Source organism: Petaurus breviceps, unplaced genomic scaffold (assembly GCF_028583685.1).
Source record: "Petaurus breviceps papuanus isolate PSGF00001 unplaced genomic scaffold, PetGlider_PUasm1.0 470, whole genome shotgun sequence".
Taxonomy (NCBI): Eukaryota; Metazoa; Chordata; class Mammalia; order Diprotodontia; family Petauridae; genus Petaurus; species Petaurus breviceps.
In genome coordinates, this window is record NW_027186350.1 from 343,755 (window position 1) to 365,327 (window position 21,573).

Consider the following 21,573-nt stretch of genomic DNA (forward strand, 5'->3'; position numbering starts at 1 on the left):
GCTGGCCCCTGTGATCTGAAATCTCAACGCAAAAAGACACAGATATTCTGCGACATAATGACTTATGCAAGCATTGTAAATATGTACAGCATTTCGTGGCCCACAAAGAATGGGTTTACCAAATTGTTTCCATTTTCCTACCACCCCTTCCATTGACATTGGGTTATACTGGAAATAAGATGAATGAAGCCTTTCTATTGACTTTGTACAAACTACTGCTTATCTGAAGCACCAGACTGGATGGCTATTTCTAAGACTGGCTATGTAAACATGTATAAATGAAATCACAGGGGAGGGAACTCTAGCAATCATATAATCTCAAAGTCAGAGTTAACTTCAGACAACATCTGGTTCAACTTTTTCCTGGGCAGGAATACCTTAAGCAAAATCCCCAATAAGCAAGGAGTCATTTATTCTCTGAAGACCTTCAATTATAGGCAGATCATTACCCATTGAGGCAGCCCATTCCACTTTTAGAAAACTCTTAATTGTTAGAAAGATTTTCCTTATTTCAAGTCAAACTCTGCCTACCTGTAATTTCCACTCATTGGTCCCGTTGCAGCCTGCTCGGACCAAGCAGAACAAGTTTGTTCTCTCTTTGACATGACAGCTCTTTACATGATATAAGACTATCACCGTGTTCCCCTTAGGTCTTCTCTTTTCCAGGATAGGCATCAGTTTCTTGTTTTCGTATGGTATAATTTCTAGTCACCTTACCGTTCTGGTCAACATCCAGCCTGACAATGACCTTCCTAAAATATGGTGCTTGGAAGTCATCACAGCCCCCTAGATAGAGTTTCACCAGGGGAGAATACTGTGGGACTATCACTTCTCTCACTTGGAATATAAGAGTCCTAATATGTCAGATTAACATTGTGCTTCAATTCAGAGTGCTTTCCTCACACCAATCCTGTGAGGTAGATAGTAAAAATATTATGAAACTCATTTTAACAGGTGAGGAAACTAGGGCTCAGAGTGGTTACATGGCTTACCTATGGTCACTTAGTAAGTGTTGGACTCAAATCTAAGCAGCAGCCTAGTGGTTCATGTCTCCACAAATCTGGAAATCTCCAACTGTGGTGGTACACATACTGAAAGGAAGTTACCATGCTAAAAGAAATTCTCATGTATATGGGGCAGATAATTCTGTTCCCAGGGAAGGAGTAGCAAGGGATTAGCCCTAGCGTGCCATGGGAGAATGGTGAGAGTCTTTCTAATAGCATTTCAAAGTCAAAAGAAATTGGGAGAAAAGAGGCTGAGTCTCAGAATAGTTTTTAGAAGATGTCTGTAGGATGAAAATTTCAATCCCTACCATTCTGTCCTTGCTACAGTTGATTTATTTTCTGCAACCAAGGGGAAAAGGCATTTCTGATCTCCTAGAACAGAAAGAACATCATGCATCAGCTGAGGGAGATGAAGAGATGAAATCCTTGGGTTTATGGAAACTTTGGAATTCCCAGTAAAATGAGATCCTCTGGGGTGTGGGAGGAGACCATTGAAGAAACAGCATACTAGAGGGGGTAGGTTTTAGAATTGGAGGGTCAGGGGAACGTTGCTTTTCTTTGCAAACTTGGTCTTTCACTTAATTCTCTTTGTCTATTTACCCACTTAGAGAATAAGGGTAAATCCCCTGCTCCACCATTCCACCATGTGTGAAGATGAACAGGGCTTACTCTGCAAAATATTTTGTGTTTCTTGAAATAGAAATAAAAATGCCGTACAAGGGTACTGTGCTATTAGCCAGACTCCTTGGAAAACATAGTGGTAGCAGCAACAAGGATATCTTGAATTCTTATCTCATCTTCCATAAATCTCAAATTACTTCAGAAACCCTAATTCATCCATCCTTGTTATCACCTCGTCAGACGGTGAATGTGCAAGGCTCCTTCTCCCCAGCTTAGCTCATGGGGAAATTGAGGGCCAGAATTACTAAGTGATTTATTTGTTCAAGGTCACACAGTGATGATGTGAAGTGTGGTTGAGATTAGAAAGACCCCTGGAACTATGATCGTCCATTCTAAACCTGTTCCACTTAGTGGTGCTGCCTTTTCCCTCAATCCCTCCCAGCAATTGGTGGAAGGTTCTTTAATAACATGCCAGTGGTGGAGAAGGCAGGGGGTGGGGAGGGCGAACTTCTACATATATGGAGCTCAGTAGCTAGAAATCTATAATTATGCATACAGATATCAGGAAAGAGTGTGTCTGACTCCAGTATGTCCATCTCTGACCTCTGAGACCTCGAGCTATCCACCCACACACAGACACTTTCACACTGCCAACACATAGTTTTTCTTCTCTCTAGGGATTCTGTGCCCACAGCCTGATTATTTATAATGCCAGCTGGGAGCCTCTTCTGCCCATGCCAGGATTTTGGCATTTCTCGCATGCTTAGGGGGGATATGGACAAGCTAAGATCAGTTCACTTTGCCAGGAATAGTCACCAACCACACTGCCTTAAGCTACAACTTAGGAACCCTACTACCCTGTGCCAGACAATATCTTGCTATTCTCCTTATAGAACTGTATGTGTGTCCTATGCCTCGGTTCTACTAAGGTGTGGGATTAAGACTTGCAGTGTGTTTAGAACTGGAAGCAACCTTAGAGATTGTCTAACCCATTCCCCTCATTTTTCAGAAGAGGAAACTGAGGCCTCAAGATGGGAAGTCCCATGGTCCCATAGTACATGATTAACCACTTTCACTGAAGGGAAAAGAAGATAAAATTCACCTCACATGCCAAGGCAAGACTAGTACAGCTGACTAATACACGCTGACCTGAACAGTTGTTGCTTCGTGGGTAAAAACTCTTCAGGGTCGCTGGATTGCAGAAGAGGGGAAGAACAGTAGATGGGCTGATCAGGGAAGTCTTCATTTACTCCTGGGATACTTCCTGAGATAGGGAAGAGTGGAAACAAGTGGTCCAGAATGGGTCAGGGCCAGGGAGAGCTTGAAAGGCGGTATTGTAAGCCCAAGCTGCCTCTCCTCCCCTTGGCCATCACCAGCAGCAGTGGTAATGGCTTTGGGTAATGGCTTCTTCCTGCTCCCTCTGGGTCTCCTAACAACTCAAGATGAGACAGGACATGCAGTCACAGACATGCTTTACATACTGTGCTCTCCCAACTCCCTAGACTCCCATTTGAGGGAGGTGACTTCTCCATTCAACAGCGTGCCGTCTTTTGGCAGGGAGCTACTGGTGTCTGGGCTTTTGGGCCATAAAACAAATTTTCATCGATAAATTAAGATCAGCAGAAAGCTGAGCAGATTGTGTGGAGGGAGGGGGTCACTGCCTCTGTAGGAGCCAATGACAAGAACGTCCCAGTCACAGAAGGCCAGCGTTGATCAGCTCATCTCTCTCGTTCCCAGATGCCTATTTAGATCACAGCCTTCTCACAAAGGGGGACAGTCATTAAGCAGACTTTCTTCCTTTATAGCAATTCTGTATCCTTGGGGCCAGTTTTAACTGTGCTTCCAGAGACAAGTAATACCAGGGATGTAAACTGTTAGACACTGCAGGGAAGCGACCAAAGAAAGAGAAATAGCGATAGCTGAAATTATTCATTATTACAATCATGTTTGACAAAGCAAATAATACAATTAGAAACTCTGCCTTAGAAAGATCTGAAACTAAAACAAATATTTGGGGCACCTAGTATAGGCTCTTGGGGTCCAGAAGATCTGAGTTTGAATCCTGCCTCAGATACTTAATAACTGTGACCCTTAGTCACTTTTAACATTTGTGCCTCAGTTTCCTCCTCTTTAAAATGGGGATGATAATAGCACCTTCTTCCCAGGGTTTTTGTGAGGCTAAATAAGATAATAATTGTAAAGCACTGTACCTGGCACATATAAGTGCTAGCTAAATGTTAGCTGTCATTATATCTCCAAGCCTCCTCGCCTGGTAACTTCTTGTCTGACTCTGTCCTGAATCACTACAACAATGCTATAGCCCTCTATTAAAATGCATACCCCAGCTTGGTGAGGGTTCCACTAACACCAGAGCTGTTGCCCCAGCATTTGCTTCTCGGGTCCAGGGAGAGAGGAGCTCTGACTGCAGATGACAGAATTTAGAAACCTGTGGATCCTGAGAGACTAAGGGGAGGAGGGAGGCACAGGAGATGGAAACTGCAACGAGAATAATTGGCTAACATAGTGTGTGAAGGAAGTAGGCCTGAGAACGTAGAGCGAGTTGGTTTGCAAAGGGCTTTATGTGCCTCGCTGAGAAACAAAAAGGAACAACTGAAAATCTGAGCAAATGAATGAATGATTATGAATAAAAAGTATTTATTAAGCATTTACTATACGAAGAGTGCTGGGGACATACAGACAGAAAAGCTAGACAGTCCCTGTTGTCAAGGAGCAGGACCTTCTCCCCTGGAGAAGCCATGATTAGTTCAGGTGTCTCTCTCAAGGAGCTCACATTAAAATGGGGAGGAGGAGGAAGAAAACACATGGAAAAGGCTCTGGCTGCTATTAAGATGGAAAGGTCCTGTGGCATCTTCTTAAATGTCATTTCTGCTGATAGTCACATCATTTCTGACATTGACCATTCAGCAGTGCCAAGGACTTTGGTGGAAAGAGCTTTATCTTGAGGTCTTCAGTGGCTTTAGCTCCTGAGAAGATAAGGGCTCCAGCACCTGTGAAAGAGGCTCCCAGGTTGCATCTTCTTAGGGATGATAGATGTAGTGGTTGAGAAAGAAGCAGGATTAGTAATTGGGAGGGTGCTGCCATTTCCAGAGTTTTAATTTGTCAACCCTACTGATAATTCTGGGAACACTGATATTCCCAAGACTCTTGGGTTCAAGGTCCTGAGCTACTTCTATTGGAGTGGAGGGGAGATGGTGGCAGTTGGTGGGGATGTCTGGTCCCTAATCCACATGAGCTGCTTCCCTGCTTCATAGCTGCAAGGGGCCACTCTTAGAGATCTTGGGCTTACCCGCCATTGGTAAGGAGTTGATTTAGATACTGGCAAGGAAAATGAACTTCATCTCCACAGTGATTGCTTCTCTCAATAATGTCTGGGGAACACTATTATGCTCACAGAGAAGGGCCCGGCCATGCTTGGGACGATAGCTCCAGAGGAACAATACGTTCAGAACTATGCCCAAGAAAAACTATTTTTGCAACTGTGTGAAAAAATGGGTTAGAGAGAGGAGAGACTGGAAACAAGGAAACCAGTTTGGAGGCCTTTGCAATAATCGAGATTGCTTGTGCAAATGTAGAGGGCCTGAACGAGGGTAATGGCCAGATGAGTGGAAAGCAAGGCTCGGAAGTTGAATCTACAGGTTTTGACAAATGATTTGGATGTGGAGGTGAAGGAGAGAGGAAAAAATATTAGTCCCCAGCTTGAGTGACTAGAAAAATAATGGTGCCCTCCACAGAAATAGCCAAGTATGGAGAAGGGACAGGTGTAAGTGAGGAGATAATTCAATTCCGTACATGCTGAATTTGAAATGTCAGCAGATCTCTAACTAGAGATGGCCAGTAAGCAGTTACTGACATGAAGTTTCCACAGGAGACACGTTAGGGTTGGTTATATTTCTGGGATTTATATGCATAGAAATGATAATGAATCCATGTGAGCTGATGAGACCACCAAGGGAGAGAGCATAGGGAGAGGAGAGGGTTTAAGCCAGAATCTTAGACATGTGCTGTATACCAAGGAGGCAGGAGAGAGAAGTGAACTATCAAAGAAAGCTGAGAAGCAGAGGGACAAATAGGAAGAGAACCAGGAGAACGCAGTATAAGTTTGATGTCAAGGTCAATGTGAGAATGTCCAAGGAGACAACCAGGCACAGTGATCCAAGAATGTGTGAAAGGGGAGAGATCACTTTTTTTTTAAGGGGGTAGGTAGGGTTAAGTGACTTGCCCAAGGTCACATGGCCAGTTTTTGTGTTAAGTGTCTGGGACCAGATTTGAACTCAGTTCCTCCTGACTCCAGGGCTGGTGCTCTATTCATTGTGCCACCTAGCCGCCCTGAGAGATCAGTTTCACTTTTAATTTGAGGGAAGGAATGGGGGGGATCTTGACAGGCTTCTTGGAGGAGGAAGCCCCTGAACTGGCCCTTGATTAGAAAAGAAGGATCTTAACAATCTGAGCCTTGGAGGATATGTGTTCCAGCTAGAGCCTATGCAGATTCACAGACGAGAGGACAAAGAACAGAGTTGGAGAGAGTGGCACAGATTTTAGGTTGTGTTGACATTTTAAGTCAACAGTGCTGATCACTTAGAAAATAGAACATGCATCTGAACCAATTATTTTTGAATCAGTAGCTTAGACATTTTCTAAATCTAAATGGTAGCAGGGTCTCTGGGCAATTTCTTGAAACATGAGGCTAATGGGGGACCTTTGAACCTGCCTTTGGAAAGGAGAGAGGTGGGGCATATGAGAGACAGAGAGACAGAGGGAGAGGGGGGGAGAGAGAGAGAGACAGAGAGACAGAGAGGGAGAGGGAGGGAGAGAGGAGAGGAGAGGAGCAAAAGAGGGAGGGAGCGAGAATATAATAGTGGGAAAAGTACTGAATTCGGAAATCAGCGACCTGTATTGAAGCCCCAGCTGTGACATGTGCTAGCTTGCATGACCTTGGCCAACTCATTTAACTACTCTAGAGTCTTAATTTTAAAAAAAAGTCATAATTCAAAAAATGGATATAATAATACGTATACTTTCTACCTGGTAAGGAAAAAGCACTTTACAAACCTTAAGTATAGATGAACATGGATACAGACCAGATGCCCACTCACACAGTGCTACAACCTACTACACTGTAGGCCAAAGCCATCAGCCAATAAGATCCTCAGAAATTACAAGACCACTTAGGAAAAGGGCAAATGGAAAATAACTTGGAAGTGTTGGACTATCTTGCAGGGAAGGCAAAAACAGGGTCCAGTGAATGGAACGGAAACATATTGATGATAGAAAAAAAGAAACAATTATGACACATTTTCATATGAGATCCTCTGAATACATTGGCTTCCCCTTTTGCTTACTCAACAGAAAAAAAGAAGAGAGAGAAAGATGAGGTCGACACGCCAGAATGCAAATGCTTGCACTATTTCCTTTAAACTCTTAAAGAATTTGAGGGTTTTTGTTTGTTTGTTTGTTTTAGCGTGGTTTTAAAATCTTTGTTCTGGAGTTGTTTTTTGGTTGTTTTTAAGGGAAACGTGCTGATAAGAAAGCCAAGAAAAATATCACAAGACTTTTAGGGCCTGGGGTTCTCAGTGCTATTCCAAAGGAATTGACATCCTAACATCAGAAGGCATGAGCTTTGATAGCCTTTTCCTTATCATAAAGTGAACGGTTCTCAAAGAAAAAGAAGATTTTTTTTTCCTTTGGAAAGGAACACAAGATTTCTGGTGGGGAGGCCACATAATGCTGTAGAAAGTGCCCTACCATTCCTTCAAGCCATCATCCTGTATCTCTCCTCCTTTTCCCAACCATATTCTAGAAAAAGCTGTCTCTGCTTGTCACCATTTCCTCTCCTTTCATTCTGACCTCATCATCCAACTTCAGCAGCTTTCTCTAAAATAATGGTACCAGTGCTCTCATATTTGCAAATCTGACGCTTTTTTTTCAGTCCTTGTCCTGCCTCTGTCCCGTCTGATGTTGGATGCTCTCCTGGATACTTTTTCTTCTCTGGGATTTTGTGAAGGCCTCTCTTTGTTGTCCTTCTACCTGTCTGTTTGCTCCTCAGTCTCCTTGGCTGTCTCGGCATCCATACTGCACTCCCTAATTAGGAATGTTCCTTCAGCCTCTTGGGCCTCTTCCTTCTCCTGGTGATCTTGTCAGCTCCTGTGGCTTCAGTTATAATCTCTAAGGAGATGACTCTCGGATCTATAAATCCAGCCCTGTGTTCTCTCCCCTCAGCTTTTGCTCCTCACCACCAGCTACTCACCAGACATTTCAAATTGGGTTTTTCAGCAACATCTCAGACTTAGAATGTTTTCCAAATTTCCTTTTTTCTTGACAAAAACACCATTGTTCCTCCAATCTCAAGCTTATAACTAGGATACCCTTGGCCTTTTCATAGCCCTTTGCCCACATCTCTCATTAGTTGCCAAGTCTTGCAATTTTTACCTCCACAACATCTCTCAAATCTGATTCCTTGTTTCTGCTCACAAACAGCCACAGCTTTAGGTCTTCATCACCCCTCACATAGGCTATTACAGTGACCTCCTCACTGATCTCTCTGCCTCTAATCTGTCCCCACCCTAGTCTATCCTCCAAACTGGTGTCTGTTGTTTCTAGGATAAAATATAAACTTCTCTGTTTAGCTTTTAAAGCCTTTTCACAACCTGACTCCAGCTTTTCTGGTCAATCTCCCCTTCTGTCCTCTGCTAAGCAGACCTTCTTTCTGTTCCCCACACATGGTAATTTAAATATTTGCCTTTCTTTTGTCAGTCTCTCAGGCCTGGAATATACTCTTTCCTCACCACTAACTCACAGAATACCTTTCTTCTTTCAGGATACATCTCAAACACTATATTGTACACACAGGCTTTTCTGACTCCCTCTACTAGTGCTCTCCCTCCATATTTTCATATACATACATATATATGTGTGTATATATATATATATATATATATATGAGTGTTTATATGTACATACATGTTTTATTCTCTTTAATTTTTATATGTTTATATATATCCTTTTTGTTTACACACTAGAATATAAGCTTCTTGAGAGAGATTATTTCATTCTTTGTTTTTATAGTCCCAGTGCGTACCTAGTACAATGGCTGGCATATAGTAGGTGCCTAATACACATCTTTTATTGTTGTTGTGATGCCTTTAGAACTCAGGCTAGTCTGTGCATGCCCAGTTTGGGTAACTTGGACATGTCCTCTAGGAGCCTCTGGAACCTGTCCAGATTGCCAGTCAAAGGAGGCCACGAATAGAGAACATCAGAGGAATACAAAGTGGTTTGTAAAGATGTGGGTTCTACCTTAGTGAAAGGGGAGCTGGGTTGGAGGAGTTATATGAGATGGGCTTTAAAAGATGGCTAGGAATAGGTCAAGAGGAAGAAAGAAGACATTCCAGGCGTAGGAAAAGCATGGAGGTAGGAAAAACAGTATAGAATCATAACACCTTAGGCTGGAAGAACTGATGGAGCTTATCTGGGCTCAGCCCTTCATTTTCCTTACAAGAGGTGTAGAGAGGAATAAGTGACTTACAGGTGGTCGCACAATTAATGAATAGCAGTCAAGACTCAAACCCATGTCTTCTGATTCCAAATTCAGTCCACCTCTTCCTACTCTGTGTGTTGGAGGGATGGAGGCCAGTGCAGTTTGATTGCAGCAAAAGTACATGGTGAGGAATAGTGTGAAAGAAGCCTGATAGATAGCTGGGAAAATTACAGAGAACCTTGAATGCCAGGAAGAAGAATTTAAACTTTACTCAGTAGGGAATAAGGAGCCATTGCGGATTTTTTGAGCAGAGATATGGCATTATGAGATTTATGCATAAGGAGGAGGGTGCCGGTACCAGCATGAAGGATAAATTAGGTTCACATGGAGGCAAAGGGGTATAGATTTCAGACATGGAGATGGAGATGTAATGTAGAGGAGTGGGAGAGAAGAGGGGAAATGGAGAACTTGTGCTTTTCCAGGGGTGGAAACATGAACAGCAGGAATGGTGATTTGAGTTCTGGGAAGCTCTGCCTAGTAGTCCACATGTAAGGAAGCCAAGAGACCAGCTGGGGAGTACTTTCTAGCCTGTCCGCTGGGAGAGGAATATGAGACAGCCCACAATCCTGAAGCAGCTCTCTTTCCACCCTCTGTTTGTGCATTTCAGAGCCTGGATCTCAGAGCTATAAATCTCCAGTCTGAGAAACATGGATTTTCTGTAGTATGATTAATGAAAAAAAAAAATTGAGATGGCAGAGTAAGAACTGACCATGTTGTAGAAGGGAGTGATTGGGAGAGTTGAAAACACATCACCAGCCAAACTTCTGCTGCTTATGAACCAGCCTGGAGTGCCACCTAGTGGCTGCTGAAAGGATAGCACCCTGCCCAGCCTGAATGCCCACTGTGATGAGCTAAGAGAGGGTCTGTGCCCTCAAAGGTCTCTCAGCTCCTGTAGCCAGGTCTAGTCAATTCTGCCTCCACCCACTTCTCCCCATTTCCATAGACATAACCCTAATTTAGTCCATTATCCCTTCCTACTTGAACTATAGCAGTCGCCTCTTGATAAGTTTCATTGGTTCCAGCCTCTCTTCTCATCCCCCTGGCTTTCACAGAGCTACCAAAGGCATATTCAAAGCGCAGGTCTGATCTTGGAATTATTCTTCTGCTCAATAAACTCCAGTGGCTCCTTATTACTTCTGTACAAACTCTTCTGTTTGGCATTTAGAGCTAAACAGTTTCAGCCCATTTTACCAGACCAATTACATTATACCCTTTCATACACAAACTCTGTCGTATGGCAAAGCTGGCATTTTTCCTATTCTTCATATACAGCATTTCATCTCCATTGCAGTGTTTGAAATCTGCCCTTTCTTTGTCCATTTGACATTTGCTATCTGGGATAGCAGGGTGTTGTGAAAAGCCACCACCACATATTACCTCCATCTCTTTCCCTTCCCACCTTCCCCAGCCTAGGCTGACCCAAAATCCTTCTGAGATAGCCAAGCAGAAAGAATACCACCACTGGGTCCTCTAACTCCTTCCTCTCTTACTTGCCCCTGGGCTCCTTGCCTTCACACATGGTTTAAATGAGATATTGTCAACAGTTCCATTCTTTCCAATGAAAGAGAAGGCCTTACCATCTGATGCTCTACAGTCCCTTGGCACTGTCATCTTAATTATTTAAATAACCTAAGGACCTCTGGACTTTTCCATTTGACCTGAACTCTTTTATGCGTCATCTCCCCCAATTAGACTGTAAGCTGCTTGAGAGCACAGGGACTGTCTAGCTTTGTCAGTTTGTATCTCCACTTCTAAGTAGAATGCTTGACACAGTAAGTGAATACTTTTTTGGTCATTCATTCATTTATTTTAAAAAATTTATTCCATTTCTTAGAGTCCCTAGTTTCTTTTAGAGCTGCTTAAGCACTTCTTCCATGAAGTTTTTCTTGATTCTCCCCTCTGTTAATGCCTCCCCACAAAATTACCTTTGTTCTATAGCCACAGGCATATATATATGTTGTACATGATGTTTTCTCCAATAGTATATAAGTTCAGTAAGCAGAGATTTTTGGTTTTTGTCCTTGTATGTCTCCCCCCCCCCCATGCATACCATAAGGCCTCATGCATGCTTGTTTGATTGGTACAGGAATGTCAGTTATTATTGTTATTATTATTGATGGGTTGAAGGACCTTAAGGATTTACCTGAGAGAGGGGGGCAGGAGGCAGCATGTGTCCAATGAGTCCAGCTACTTTCACCACCAAAAGTCTAGGGAAGCAACCCTTGGGAGCTTGTGACCTGGGAACTCACCTCAGTAGCCACAACTAACGAAGAACTAGAAAGGAAGCTTCTTGGCACATGAATCCTTCTCACTGTTAAATGGTTCAAAGTTGGAAAACTGTATGATTTTATTAGCAGATCTTATTGGCCTTAGGAGGATTAGGTCAGATACTGCCCAGCATTTAGCACAATGCTTCCTACACAGTAAGTACTTACTAAATGCTTCTTCATTAATTGACTGGTTCTTCTAGTTCAGTCCCCTCATTTTACAGAGGAAAGGGAAAAGCAGAAGGCCATTGTGCATTGTTCCTGATCACTCAGGTGATACATATTGAATCAAGATGAAGACCACATCTTCCAATTTAAAATCAGTGCTCATTCCACCAAGATGCCCTCCCTGCTATGACCTTTTAATAAGTCAGACTACTCTCTGCTTCTCAGTTCCTGACCTATAAAAGGGAGATGATAATACTCTGGCTACTTATCTTATAGGAATGTGAGATGAATGTTTTATAAACCTCAAAGCACTAAATAAATGTGAGGTACTGCTTTTTTCACCTAGACTCCTGATTTCATTGATGGAGGGAGCACTCCAGTAATGAAACTCACTCCATGAGTGCAGATTGGGAAATATGCTACAAGCTCTTGTCTTTGATAGTTTCTTGGGGGCATTGAGGACTTGCTCATAGATCATCCTGACTCAAAAGTTTCTTTCTATCCACAGTGCTATGCAACTTGAGTTATTAATTATTATTATGTAGCAGATATAAGACAAAAATAGCTATGTTACAAGACAAAATGTGATGAGTGAAAAAGAGAGAACCAGAGAAAGCATCCTAAGGAAAGAGATTACTTTCATCTGGTAGAGATCTGGGAATCCTTTGCGGAGAAGAGAGTTGGCTTCTGGATTGATCCTTGAAGGTAGGAAGAGATTTTATTAGAGGTAGGAATGAGGGAAGGAATTCATTTTGGTTATGGAGTACACAAGCAAAGGTATGAAGAAAATTAGATGAAGCCAGAGGACAAAGACTAGACCAGTGTGGCTGGAAAGAGAATAATTTGAGATAGCATGGCACTGTGGAAACTTGCAACTGATTGACCTAGGTTCTGATCTCATCTGTGCCACAAGTCACTTTACCTCTTTAAACCTCATTTTGTCTATTTGTAAAAGGGGGGAAAGTGCTTTAAGGTTTACAAGGGACCAAAAAAATGTGTTCAGTTTAATCATCATCGTCAGTATTATCATCTCGTTCTCTTTTTCAGTGGAATTCCAACAGAAACAGTCCTGGGACAAGTTGTAATCCTACATTTGTATTCTTTTGTATTTACACTCTCAAATACTCAAGTGGATTTCTGTCCTCATCAATTCAGGAATTCTTAAAGATTGAAAACCATTGATGCCTGCCTGTGACCCCCCAAAGTTCACCATGTGAGGTCAACCTGGTCTGCAGGAGCCCTTCCTCAGTTACCCCACCCCCATCACCATATTTCAAGAGTATTAGTGGAGTGCTCTGGCTATACACCTGCCCATCATCTTTCACTCTTACCACACGAGCAGCTCATTTTCTCTCCCTATCATCTTCTTCTTTGTTGATGCTGTCCCTTTATTCCTAGATTATTGAACATATGGATAAAATAACTTTTTCACAGTTGAGTAAAAGTATTGGATTGTAAATTTGTCTTCTCTAGGCTCTTTGAAAGCATTCTTGGCACAACTCCAACAGCAGAGAAGACACTGGGGATGACGTTGGTTTCTCATGCTATTGATTTTCTTTGCTATCACTTTTGCTGTATTTTGAAAGCTTCTGATTTCATGAATTTTGGAGATTATGAGTGTTTGATATGGTGACATCTATTCTTAAGAACATCTGTTCTTAAGCTTTTATGGATCACTGGTATATCCAGGGGATTGTGGGCAATAGTTTGGTCTGTTGTTCTTTGTTCTTAAAGAGGACCAATGACATTGTGACGGTGACGCTTTCACTCGTGAGTGAATTGGATTTAAGTGAGGCAAAGTCATCAGCCTCCCTCTCTCCTCCAGAGTCACTGGAATCCATTGGCAAGACAACTGTCGATAGCCCAGGATCAACAGTTAGGTCTATCATAATGCTCTAGGTCCAATATAGTTTATTGGTTGCATTCTCAAAGATATTTTGAGGTCTGTATTTATAGTGTGAGCATTTCTTGTCTGTCAGTTCATCAAAGATAGCAAGCTTATGATGATAATTCTAGCCAAAATTCTAGGTCATGTCTTCTAGTTAATTGCTACATTTTTATAGTCCCCAATGATGTGGTGCAGTTTCTACCATTTACTTGCTAAATTTACAGGTCACTAAGTCTGGCTTCTTAAGGGTGACACTCATGTAGTTTCTAGGGGTGATGACTGATTCTATTTTGCCATCATAAACCTCACAGTTTGCATAAGCAAATCCACATGATTCAGCCATTTGTTATATACTTTTCTTCTTTTAGATTATTGTTAGACAAGGGATGAAGATATCACTTAATAGGCCTTTTGTTTGCTTCTGTTCCTGAATTGCCCCAGTATGGAAGATAAGGAAGTGAACCAATTCCAAAGCCTTCCTTGTCTAGATGGTGGTCCAATTTTCTCTCAGATCAGCCCTTGCAGTAAGCTCCACATCTGGGTAAACTTGGTCTCTTGACTCTTCCCCAACTACATCTTACCTCTTCCCACCTCCATGTTTTTGGTCACACTGTTCCTAATAACTGAAACCCATCTTCTGTTAAAATCTTACCTGTTCTTTGAGGTACAGTCTTAAGTTCCCTGACTCTGGGAAACAATTCCTTGTCCATGGTGGTCTCTCCTGCCTCAGAACTCTTTCAGCTCTTAATAACTGTCCTAATCATTTGGCCCTTTTTATATCTCATTGTAATGTTAATATCTTTCTATCTATCTGTTTGAAAAGAAACGATAAAGATATCCAAAGGAAGGCCTTTATTTCATTTATTAGATCTTCCATGAAGGGGCTTGGATTGTATAGGATGAGTCGGTGAGTACTACAGTCTGTACTAGTGGAAAGATCATAGATCTGAAATTTTGGAACCACCTTTTGCCCCTCCATTTAAATGATAAGTTCCTAGGAATTAAAGAATCTGTTTATAACTATGCTTTGCAATACCTGATGTCTAAGGAAGGGACTCAGGAAATAACTTTTTGGTGGATTAATGAGTCAGGGTTGATCACCTTATGGTCCTTAAGCCTGGCCCTCTAGAGCAGGGGTTGTTAACCTGGGGTCCACACATTTCCAAGAGGCCTGTGAACTTGGATGGGAAAAAAATTACGTTTGATGTTCATTGACTTCCAACTGAGATTTAGCACTTTCTACAGTTATGAGTTTTAAAAAATACTATTCTGGGAAGGGGTCCAGTGGGTTCACCAGACTGCTAAAGGTGTCCATGTCATCAAAAAGGTTAAGAATGTCTTGTATAGTGGGTGAATCAAGAGGGATACAGGAGAACATGTTGGACTGAACATGGAGTAAAGCCAGGCTCTGTATGTAGATCAACATCCCCTTCATGAGACTGAGATTCTGATTAGTTTGAGAGCTCCCTATAACTTTTCTCTCCCTTGCTTCTTGGCAAAACTAGACATGTACATAGGTAAGAGATAAATGAAGCCTGAGCTCCTTACTGTGCATACGGCTTTCCTTTCCTTTCACAAGTGACTGTTAAGTAGGCTGCTAAAAAAAAAAAAAAACCAAAAAACTCCTTCCCAGGAAATGGTAGGAGAAGCATCTTTTTTCCCCCTACTCCCACCTCCATGCTGACCCTATGCTATGCCTGACTATAGTTGCAGTCTTATACTAATATCCAGGCCCTTCATTTTAAGAGGAAGTTTTTGGCCAGCCCTACAGGAAACTGATCTAATCTGGACCTACTATTAAAAGACACACTAACAAACTAGAATGCATCCTGGTGAGAGGTGTATTCCCCAAGGAAAGATTCGAGAAAGTGAAAAGTTGTTTTGCTTGTAGAAGTCATAGAGAACAAGATTGTTATCTTCAGATAGCTGAAGGTCAACTATGGAAAAGTGGTAGATTTATTCTGTGTGGCTTGAAAAGGGAAAGAAGAAGAATAGAGACCAAAACTGTGATTTCATTGGCACTGGAAGCTACCAGAGGAGGAAAGTCCCTCTATCAATGCAAGTTAGTACTTTCTCTGCAACTGTTACTTTAGAGGGTATTGAGAGATTAGGTGATTTGTTCAGGGGTTGGTATGTGTCAGAAGCAGTACTTGAATCCCAGGCCTTTCTATCGGGCCAGTTCCCGGTCTATTTTTTTTTTCCCAATTTTTGGAGGGGCAATTGGGGTTAAGTGACTTGCCCAAGGTCACACGGCTAGTAAGTGTTAAGTGTCTGAGGCCAAATTTGAACTCAGGTCCTCCTGACTCCAGGGCCAGCGCTCTATTCACTGCACCACCTAGCCGTCCCTCCCTATTTTCAACTAAAAGGGGAAAACTAGGTAGAATGTAAGAAAAATCAGATACTTCTCTCACTGTAATAAGGTCACTTGTTTTCCTTCATCTATGTATGTTTCCCTCATCCCCTTCTTGTGTTTCCTGCCAGAATGACCTAAATTCTAGAGAAACATCCAGGAGAGTGTGTGCTGTGCATTTCCCCAAGAGTGTCTTGTGAGTCTGTGGATGTTACCGAACCACTCCAGGGTCTGGACACAGTTGTCTCTGTTTGAGAATTGCTCTGTTAGGATGAGTCTGTGTCTTAGACGCAGCGTCTGTCAGTGACTAGCACCTACCAAGTGAGCTCCCTCACCCTAGACGTTTCTGTGTAGAAAACAGATGATTCCTTATCAGGCATGTTGTAGAGGGAGTTTTTGTTTGGACGTGGGCTGGACGAGGTGACCTCATTCCAACTCTGAGATTCCATGATTCCATGAAATGGAGACCTAGAGTGAAGTTATTAGCATTTTAGAGTGAAGTTAGTAGCAATGGTGGCCTCAGAAGAAGCAGTTTGCAGGTTGTCCTGGTTTAGTTAGATTAATTGTCATTGCATTGATTGAGTATCCTGCCCAGAGCATCGACTAGCCCCCCCCCTTTGCTTCCCAGCTTTGTACCTTACGTTAACCCCTCTCTGTCTAGTCCGTTAAGTTTACTTTTTAATGTTTTTTTCTGGACTATTATTCACATAATTATAATGCCATTATCCCATTTTATCGATGTGGAAGATTAGGTAAAAGGTTAAGTACAAAAGAAGGCTAGGTGACTTATTAGCTATATAACCGTGGATGAATTGGATTTGGGGCATTTTGACTAGAATCCAAGGGTCTTAAATATTTAGTGAGGGCTATGGTAGTAGGAAATATACTCAACTTGGAACCAATGGATCTGAGTTCAAATCCTAGTTCTAACACTTACCAGTTGTACAACTTTGTATAAGTGATTACACCTTTCTAAGTTCAATTTCCTCATCTACAAAATGGGGATGTAATACACTAACCTACCTCACAGGGTTGCTATGAAAAAAGTGCTTTGTAAGCTTTAAAATGACAGAGAAAGGTAAATTGATATTTCTGTTAGCTCTATAAATATATGCTTGTCTTTCGCTATTTCCTGGGGCTGGAGTAAAGATACACTAGTCAAAAGCTGTCTCTGGGTAGATTTTTGCCTTGAGTTTCAGAGAACAGTAACCACAGAAGTAGTGCCTTGTGGTGGAGGGGAAGGTGGCAGTCTTTATTTTTGATGTACCTAACAATGTCTTTCTTTTCTTTTTTCTCCTCCCAGCTGTGTGGCTGCGGGCTGTTAGGGGTGGGCATCTGGCTCTCCGTCTCCCAGGGAAACTTCGCCACCTTTTCCCCCAGTTTCCCGTCTCTGTCAGCAGCCAATTTGGTCATTGCTATTGGCACTATTGTCATGGTGACTGGCTTCCTGGGCTGTCTGGGAGCCATCAAGGAAAACAAATGTCTCCTTCTCAGTGTAAGTATATTTCCCTCCTTTCCTCCCAGTCATTGCTTCCTAGTTGTGTGTGTGTGTGTGTGTGTGTGTGTGTGTGTGTGTGTGTGTGTGTGTGTGCGCGCATGCGCACATTTATACATATATATTTTAATATGTGTATCTCTCTCTTTCTCTCTCTCTCTCTCTCTCTCTCTCTCTCTCTCTCTCTGTCTCTCTAATCTATATCTATCTGAGGTTTATATCTGGTTCCAAGGAAGGTACTTCTGAAATACTGTATTCTCTTCACTCACTGATCCCTTCCTGAGTTGGTTAGTGCTTCGTGTTTATATCAACATTTCCTCCACAATTGGTCTCTGTCTTCTGGCTCCTTCCTGTTTGTTGTCCATGCCTCTAGTTCCCCCACATTGTTAGGATCTTCCCCAGGACTAGGGATTACCATTCTCCTCTCGGGAGTCCTGCCCTCATGCTGGCTCTCCTGACCTCTTTGCATTGTGACCCCCATTTTTTTTTTGTACCCAGAGGTCATGTGGCAACTTCTTTTCTTTTTCTAGTTTTTCATAGTCCTGTTGGTCATCCTCCTGGCAGAGCTGATCTTACTCATCCTGTTTTTTGTCTACATGGACAAGGTGAGCTGTTGGGACAGGAGTGTGGTAGGTTGGGTCTTAGTTTTCCTCCCCAAAGAGCCTAAACCCCCCCCCCCCCCCCCAAACATTCAGTGTCCTTTAAAACCATAGAGTGTAAAAGCTAGGTGGGCTTCTAGAAGTCTAATCTCAATCCTTCATTTTTGAAGGAGGAAACTGAGGCCCCTAAAATATGGATGGGGGCAGCCTTGCCTTGTGGAAAGGACACTGGATTTAGAATCAGTGTCTATGATTTTGAATCCTGGCTCTCCCACCTTTCTTCCTGTGTGACTCTGGGCAAGTTCCTTTATCCTTTGGAGCCTCAGGATACTTTATCTGTCAAATGAAGAGGTTGGGTTAGATGATATCTAAGGTACATTTCTTTTCAGCTCTGTAAGTCATTTACCTAAGATGACATAGAAAAGTCGTGACTAGGTCCAGAACCAGCATCATGCCTTCCTGCTTTAATGTCCTCAGTTTGATGCTATAATCCAAAGTTTTGATCGTGACTGTGTAACATTCTTGTGACATTCACCTGTGGCCCCTTCCCTTTCCCTCACAGGTGAATGATAATGCCAAGAAGGATCTGAAGGAAGGGCTGCTCCTGTATAACACAGAGAATAATGTGGGCCTGAAGAATGCCTGGAATATCATTCAAGCTGAGGTGATGCCACAGACCTGGGCAGTGAAGCCAGAAGGTCTGGGAGGGGTAGGGCATAATCCTAGGGATACAAAACATTTGTATTGTGATTTGGGAAGCAAATAGCACTTTCTGCATTTTAACAAGAAGAGGAGAAGCATTGTCCTTGGGCATGCTGTCCAAGGGCTTGCTTTGTGGAGGCTGACCCTGCCTAGATTAGGAAGTCTATGGGTTTAACCAGGATTGAGGACCCAGAAAACAAGGTCTGCTGGGATCAGAGATGAACTAAGCTATAGGCAGACTGTATAGAGGTATATCAGGTGACCCCAATGGATAATCTTTGTTGATAAGATGGTCACGGTGGTGTCAGGGCCCCAAATAGCCCAAATGGGAAGCTGGACCTTTTATTTAGAGTTTTTGAAGGATTGAAATGTAAAGAAGTTTGATCTGAAAGATTGGTCCAGGACTAGTGGAAGAAAGTTATAGAGACAAATCTTGGTTCGATTTGAGGATAAACTTCTTAAAAAGAGGGATGTGTAAAAGTGGAGAGGGTTGGGGTTATGGCCTCACTAGAAGACTTCAGAGAGGGAAGAACTGTTCCAGAGAAGGGGCCCAATAGATTATGGGTTGGAAGACATGCTCCCTCAAGTCCCTTCTAATACAGAGATGCTGTGATTCTTCTCTAAGTGATTTTTGTGGTTTTGGAATGCATGTATGATGGAATTTATACTTGCAGTAGATTTACCTTCCTTATTATATTGGGCTCAGACTAAAATGAAGTACTGTCTTTGGCACTGCCTGTGCATGCTTAGTTCCAGATAGCCTTGGAAGCATGGGGAGGGCTGGCAATGGGAACCCATCCAAGAATTACAAATTTACTGCATTTAACCCACAAAGCACATTATGTGCACATAGATAATCAAGAAAAGATTATGCCAAAAGAGAAGGAACCCCACCCACCCCTTTGGTAGGTCAAGCTTTGAAGGTATTAGTGCCCCATTATGGACATGACAAATTTTATTCTTCTCCTCCCTGTAGGAGGGAGATCAGTGAGATTACTCTGCATTTCTCAGATGGGGTAAACTGTAACCTGGAAGGGGGAAGAGACATCAACTTGTGTCTAGGGACTGAACATCTGTGTTCATCTGTTAGTGGTAGCCTAAGAGATAATGCCCCTAAGAGGAGGAAAAAAAGTAGGAGACAGTATCTTCTAACTTTCCTCTCCTTCCTTCACCTCTCTGTAGATGCGATGCTGTGGTGTCACTGACTTCACAGACTGGTTTCCTGTGCTGGGAGAGAATACAGTTCCTGACCGCTGTTGCATGGAGAATTCCCAGGACTGCGGGCGCAACTCCACCACCCTTGTGTGGAAAACAGTAAGGACTAGAAATCAAACCTTCCTTAAATCCCACCTTCCTCCTAGGAACCAGTAGGTGAATGTAGGTCAGATCTGAATAGTGAGGGAAGACTAGGGCATTAAGGTGAGAAGGAAACAAGAGACCAGTCCCATTTGACCTCATGTTCCCTTTTACAGCCCATATGAGGCTGAGACCAGGTTCAGGTAGGTAGAGGGCAGACCATATGGGTATGGCCTGAGGTTAGAAGAATAAGGCTAGACACCAAAGGAAATAAAGCTGTACAAGAAAGCATGAGAGAACTAAGTCAGGGATGGACATGGAGCCAAGTAGAGTGTAGTAGGGTCCTAATTATTAAGCATTGTAATGCAAAGAGTACCTGTCTGGTTTTCCTTCCCAGTTCTTCCACTTACTAAACTGTGTAACCTGTAGAAAGCCACCCCAACTCTATGGTCTCACTTTCCTGATCTATTAACTAGATAATTTATGAGGTTCCTTCCAGCAATAACATTTTGGGATTTTGTTCTTGGAGCAGGGTGGGAGGAGGAGTAGAGACTGAGGGAGATTCTAAAAGAAGCAGGGTGAAGAGACAGGGGGAAAGAATATAGGGCAGAGAACTGAGGAATGGACTTATGCCCAGCTGATGTAACCTGACCCCATCTGGTCCTCTCTCCTCAGGGCTGTTATGAGAAGGTAAAGACATGGTTTGATGACAACAAACACGTTTTGGGAACAGTGGGGATGTGCATTCTCATCATGCAGGTATGGTGTAGGTTACCTTTCCCTCCTACAACCCCTATTCCATCCTAGGGTTGAGGAACACAGTAGACTTAAGGGGCATTGGCTATCTTTTATTTCCCTTTATTTTAGAATAATTTCCAAACTTTAATCTGTAAATAACTAAAAATAATGACTATATTTCAGATACACATTAGCAGATAGCAATAGTGCCTATGTGATGCTAGCAGTAAGCTGTAGGTCTGAATGATTATTATTATTGAGGAAGAAGAAGATGATGATGACAATGATGATGGCATTATATTTACCCAAAACTTCACAGCAGGGCATGAAATTACTAATAAAAGTTTTATCAGCTTTCTCTTTGATGTAAACCTGATCCCATCATTCTTAACAAAAGCTATTACCAAAAGATGAGAACACTAGTGACCCCTCCAATGACATGTTTATGTACTTTATACAAAGCTTTTGCAGCTTGTATCTCTCAGAAAATCTATAAACACTTTCAGAAAAATCAATATTTTGATTCAGGAGCAATAAAGTTGTGCCAAAAAGTCTCAGGGGTATGAAGAGCAACTCATTATCAATTCACTGATTATTGGACAAGACATTCGGAAGTGCCATAAAATTTTTGCCTCTTTTATTATCACATAGCCTTTGACTCAGTTCCACACTCATGACACCTAGTCATGTACTGCAAAAAAAATGAAATTGACAATACTGAAAACGCTAGACTTTTCTCTGTTTAAAACATGCCACCAACACACTGCCATGAACAATTGGCATAAAAGGTGGAATCTTCTAGAAAGTCAATTAGTATTAAATCTATTATCATTACTGCTGAATAGAACAGAGTTTGGCTTTCAAAGTCAAATAGAGAGTTGTACCAAAAC

At 42.3% G+C, this 21,573-nt stretch overlaps 1 protein-coding gene across 1 annotated transcript in view; it reads left to right on the plus strand.

The window, feature by feature from the left end:
- The window catches only part of TSPAN9 (tetraspanin 9), a 113,094-nt gene that overhangs the window by 84,124 nt on the left and 7,397 nt on the right, over positions 1–21,573 (plus strand). The window contains exons 2-6 of the mRNA XM_069101466.1: positions 17,157–17,348; positions 17,879–17,953; positions 18,510–18,611; positions 19,832–19,963; positions 20,621–20,704. Coding sequence (XP_068957567.1) covers positions 17,157–17,348; positions 17,879–17,953; positions 18,510–18,611; positions 19,832–19,963; positions 20,621–20,704 — 585 coding nt within the window. The remainder of the gene's footprint in view (positions 1–17,156; positions 17,349–17,878; positions 17,954–18,509; positions 18,612–19,831; positions 19,964–20,620; positions 20,705–21,573) is intronic.